The sequence below is a fragment of the Alligator sinensis genome, unplaced genomic scaffold, assembly GCF_000455745.1.
Source record: "Alligator sinensis unplaced genomic scaffold, ASM45574v1 scaffold156_1, whole genome shotgun sequence".
NCBI classification, from domain to species: domain Eukaryota; kingdom Metazoa; phylum Chordata; order Crocodylia; family Alligatoridae; genus Alligator; species Alligator sinensis.
The window spans coordinates 5,040,280-5,045,791 of record NW_005841844.1 but is presented as its reverse complement, the minus strand read 5'-3'; the positions used below and the strand labels follow the sequence as shown (position 1 = coordinate 5,045,791).

The 5,512-nt window shown below is 41.8% G+C and overlaps 1 protein-coding gene across 3 annotated transcripts in view; it reads left to right on the top strand.

The window, feature by feature from the left end:
• Positions 1-5,512, top strand: part of RANBP17 (RAN binding protein 17) — a 284,936-nt gene that overhangs the window by 205,145 nt on the left and 74,279 nt on the right. For all 3 annotated transcript variants that reach the window (XM_025206123.1, XM_025206128.1, XM_014520979.2), the window contains one exon: positions 4,723-4,830. In XM_025206123.1, coding sequence (XP_025061908.1) covers positions 4,723-4,830 — 108 coding nt within the window. The remainder of the gene's footprint in view (positions 1-4,722; positions 4,831-5,512) is intronic.

The window sequence follows — 5,512 nt, the reverse complement described above, 5'->3', positions numbered from 1 at the left end:
TTTGCTCTGAAAGGCCATGCAGGGATTCGATTTTGGGGATTTGGCAGGGGGGAGCATGGCCATATTACTGGCCACCACTCCCCTATTGCCAAATGTCTGGACCTGTGGGGAGCCCCACAGACCAGATGCAGTGGCTCAATGAACCACATATGGCCCATGGGCCATAGGTTGAGCATCCCTGGCTGGACACGGTACTGTCTTGCTGCCTCGTTTCCATTTGACAAATTAAAAGTCTGTTAAAAAGTATTGAACTAATTTCTTATTTTATTTTTATCTGTAAATGAATATATGCATTAGTTAGTCATGAATGAGAGAAAGCTGTCTTATTTCTCTGTTCCATGCCTTGAGGAAATTTAAAAACAGCTTCTGTAAGACTTCTTCTAGGTCTAGCCCACTAACATAGTCTCAGTGAAATATAGTTTGAGCTGGTGTTGATAAACTGGTATGTCTAGTCTTCCCATGAAGGGTTAAGATGCTACTGAAAAGGTCTGTGTTGAGGCGGAGTTAGTAGATAGTCCTTTAGACTTCTTTGATCCTCATCATTTGACAGTGTTTCAGAATGTGACTTAGAGGTTGCACTAGTTTAGTTGGGTGATGGTCATCTAGGGAGTATGAATCAGAATAACCTCTTCATGAGGATAACACCCAGCTTCACATTCCTGCATGTGCCATGGCAGCTGGTGTATTTTGAGTGTCTTGCCCTGTGTCAGGACAATGTAGCTCTTCTGGAATCACGTTTCAATATTAGTGGATTAATGAAAGTGACAGAAGACACAGCAAGGATTTTCTGTTTCCTTTGATGGAGTTTTAGCATGCACAACTGGGAGACTGGGCTGAATCTTAGTTATTGCATGCAGAAATATTGATAGTATATGCACATGCTAGGACTGATTTAAAATAAAAAGGCCTCTTAGGAAAGAAGAGGCAGATCCTGTAAGTATTTTTCAAATGTCAGTCTCTTCTGTAATATGCAGTGTTGCCTCCAGAGCCGTAGGCAGTTGGCAGCAAAAGCTGAGCAAGTCTCCAGAGGCCTCGGACAAATAGACAGAATTAGCCAAAATACCTCCCTTCTTAGAGACAGCAATATCATTCATCGGTAGTGCTGTCCATGATGACATTAGTCTCCACCAGAAGGCCTGTATTGTGTCAAGACTTGGCTCTCCATGGTTTGATTAATTTTTCTCCCATTAAAACTTAAATTTCTTTTTTTGGGGGTACATATTGTCATTTTTTAAAAGATGCCCCCTCCCCAAATCCATGGAAGATATAAAGGCCTCTCAGGGCAGCTCTGCAGAAGCTAATAGGACATCTTCCTGGCATAAGTTTAATAGAGAACTTGGTAGAAGTTTCTGAGTCTACTGACTTGTATTGAAACTAAGAAAGACATTTTTAGGCAAAACATTTCCCTTCAACTCTGTGGGGGAGAAGATAATTCATTTTTCATGGGCCTTTCATACCCCAGTTTTTCTGCTAAGACTGCCATTAAGAATTACAATTAATACCAATTATGTCAGGGGTTTGTGCAGGGAGGGGCTGGTTGGGGGCAGGGAGAGAGGATGGGATGGTAATCACCTTGTCCACTGGGAATTAGAATGAGCCCAGAATTTAATGTTCTACCAACTAGCAGTCCCACATCACTTGGTAATAACTTGGTCAAATTTGCATTAGTACCTTAATATGTTATCAGGCCCTTGCATCACATATTCCCATATTACTTAAGTGTGAGTAGAAGCAAAAACAGATCAAAAGCTTGCTATGAAACTACAATGACAAAAAAATTAAATAATGGAAATCAAAAATAAAATGTAAAGTATAAGATAGTCTGAGATACAATAAGTAAAATAATGCTGCTTAGCACTTCAAAGCAGTGTTAAGCAGTGAAATCCATCCATTTCAAAACCTTGGCAAGCAAAGTAAGTAGCATTGACTCTGTTTTACAGTTGGAGAAACTGAGGCACAGACATTTAAATAGCCACAAAGTGAGCTAGATACTGAACCAGGGGTCTCCCATTTGCATGCCATTACCACCTTACTCCACTTATGTGTTTTCCTTATGTACCAGAGCCTTGCTTTCTTCAAGTCTAAAGCATAAAAGTTTTCTCCATTCCTACACTTACTATAGGCAGTCTCTCTTGAACACCCCCAGTCCCAGCTGTTACCTGAGAATGAGATTTTCAAGAGTGATTTAGGAGCACAAATATTGTAATGTTTCTTAGGGTATAAAAAAAAAAATTATCTCAGAGTGCTTAATCTGGCACCTCTGCTTCCAACCCTACGTTAAGCATCTCGATCATTCCTTCCTTTGCAAACACCCAGCTACCCTTTCCAGTTACATTAAATCAGTGGTTCTCAACCTGTCTATAGGGCTGTGTAAAACAGCACCATTTTGTTTCAACTTGTTTCGCCATTTCAAAGGAACAGTGTTTCATTTCATCAAAACTGTTTCAGAATCATGAAAATGCCTATAACTTTGTCATTTCTTGCCTGATTCAGATGAAAATTGCAGGGGTAGCAGCCCCTTCTGAGGGCATGAAATTTGACAAGTTTCAAGGAGATAGGTGCAGAGGTTTCTGGGAAACTGCACCTCAAACTGCTGACAAGCAAAATTCGTATCACTTGCCGGCATCAGGAGCCTGCTGTCCTCCGACATACGGATCTGGGGGCCTGCACCCCCAAGGAGGGCTGTGGGTCTGTGCCAGACTCCTCCCAGGGGGGCGCGGGCCCCCAAATCTGCACGCGGAATAAGAGCAGGCTGCCACTGCCGGCTGGGACTGGCACTGGGCACAGCCCATGCCGAGTACTGGGAAGCCTGGCAGCAGCAGCATGCTGTCATCCTGCACACAGATCCAGGGGCCTGCGCCACCCAGGAGGGCTGTGGGACTGTGCCAGACTCCTCCCAGGGGGTGCAGGCCCCTGGATCTGCATGCGGGATGAGAGCAGGCTGACGCTGCTGGCTGGGGCCAGCACCAGCTCCTGAGTCTGCCTGGCGCAGCCCACACTGAGCACCAGGAAGAACCCAGTGCTGGTGCTGGCCCCAGCCAGCAGCGTCAGCCTGCTCTCATCCCGCATGCAGATCCAGGGGCCCGTGCCCCTCAGGAGGGCTCCGGGTCTGTGCCAGACTCCTCCTGGGGGGCATGGGCCCCCCAGATCTGTGTGCAGGATGACAGCAGGCTCCTGCTGCCAGCTGGGACCAGTGCTGGGCTCATCCCGTAATGAGCACCGGGAAGCCTGGTGCTGCTACTGGCCCCAGCCAGCAATGGCAGCATACTGTCATCCCATGCACAGATCTGCAGCAATCCCGGCTTTGAAACATTTCGAAACTTTCAAAATGTTTTGAGTGCCCTTGTTTCATTTCAAAGCTGTTTCAAAGCCTTTTGTTTAATTTTGATGTCACTGTTTTAAGCTTGAAACATGTCAAAACAGCTTTGAAATGAAACACCCAGTGAAATTTCACACAGCCCTACCTGCCTAGATTCAAGGCACCCATCATTAGATTTGAGGCACCCTTCAATAACTTCTGTTAATTGAGCAATGGGTGTTGCTTTATTACACTGCTTATCTCCTTGCATAGGGGCAGGGTAGTGAGGGTGAGGTAATGACCAGGCAGAGACTGAGCCTGAGCCTGTGTTTATCTGCTTATCTTCTCACACCTCTTGGCACCATTCAAAGGATCTCTGTGTACCCCTGGGTGTCCCAGCTCCCTGGCTGTGAATCACTGGGTGAAATAAAGCAAGGTGTATTATTAAATGTCAAAGAAAAAAATAAAAATAAATTAACATTATGAAGAATGAAATATTACCAATTTAGATACTAATTTGCAGCCTAGCTAGTCCAGCCTAATTGTGTACTTATGATTTGATTCACTGATAAGATGAGAAGCCTCTGTATTTTTTACTAGTAGCACTGAGCTGCTTCAAATTTTACTTCACCTAATTATAAATCTTTGTCAAACCCAGTTCTTATATATGTATTTTGGGAAACTCGAATATCAGACCCTCATTAATATGTTAATTATGTGGTTAAATATCTGAATACAATTACCTTTGACAACTTTTTTTCCCCATTTAACTTCAGAGTATAATGAACATACAATTTTCTGTATTATTTCTTTCTAAATCTTAATGTAAAAGGTCTATAACCTCCTTGGTGAACCTGGACAAACTCCTTTTGTGGGTATTTTTTTAAAACTACTTTTGTTGTTTCTTCTTCCCCACTCCCATATAGCCTTTCTGACTTCTCAGTTTGAGTAATCTGGAACCTTTTTTTACATGCAATATTCCCCAACCATTTATATAGCTAATATGATTCTCAGCAGGTGGCAATTCAGATTCAAAACTTGCTCCAAAACTTGCCAACTTAGATGTAAGTTGGTTCAATTTCTACTTGAAATTGTATTTGATGACTTTAAAAAAAATCACATTTTATACCTGTACTGATGCATTGGCCTCACAATATAGAACTTTTCCTGTAATTTTCTTCAGTATGTAAGTTACAAATATGATGTATATTACCTGTCTACCTCTTAATGTTTCAGGTTTCCATGAAATGTATCATTTTAAGCACTGACTAACTTAAATTTATGACCTCTTATCCTCACTGTGTGCATGGTACCATGATTATATAAGACCCACCAATTGAACAAAGTGTCATAGAATTAGGGTAAAGCTGATCTGTAAAATATCTTTTTTTTTTACAATTAACCTTTAACTCACACTATAAAAGATACCCATCATATCTTACTGTTCTACAAAGAGCTATTGAATTGTGGTATCGTGAACCAGCATGTACAACTCCTATATTGAAGCTAATGGCAGAGTTGATGCAAAACAGGTAAGGCATATTTAGGAAGTGCCAAGAAAATGGCAAAATAGTTCACAAAACGTTGTCCTACATTTTTGTGTTATACTTATGACCACATTAGTGGAATTTCCTAACTTTGCCACCATTATTTAGGAATGTGCTATGGAACAAGAAGTTGGAATATCACTCGCCCTTCAGTACCTTTACTTTGGTTTACCAGAAGGGTAGACATTAAAAATTAATTCATTAAAGATTTGGGATTCATTACAGGAATATTTAAGATACTGCAGTTACCTACTATTAGCAGTAGGTGAAAATATGTGTTGTTTTAGATTCCATACTATGATAATCTAGGTAAATGTTGAATTTTTAGTGGAAGTCAATACCAATATTCTGTAATTTCTTCCCTGCAACTACTAAATAATTGCAGGTGGTGGGGAGCCAGAAAGCATTTCTTTCTCTTGAAGTTTAGCACCAAAGTTAATTTTTTTGTTTCTTTGCTGAATGCTTCCCCGATCCATCCTGGAGAAGAAGGGCATCTAGCACAGTTATATTCATAATTAAGGGTGCACCAATAGAGATTTTGGGGGCTGATACCAATGGCCAATTTTTATGGAGCCATATTGACTGATACCGATCCAATTCCAATATGCAGCCTGGAGATCAGCATAGGGCTGATAAGTCTGCTGTGGGGGAAGGGGCGGGGGGAGGG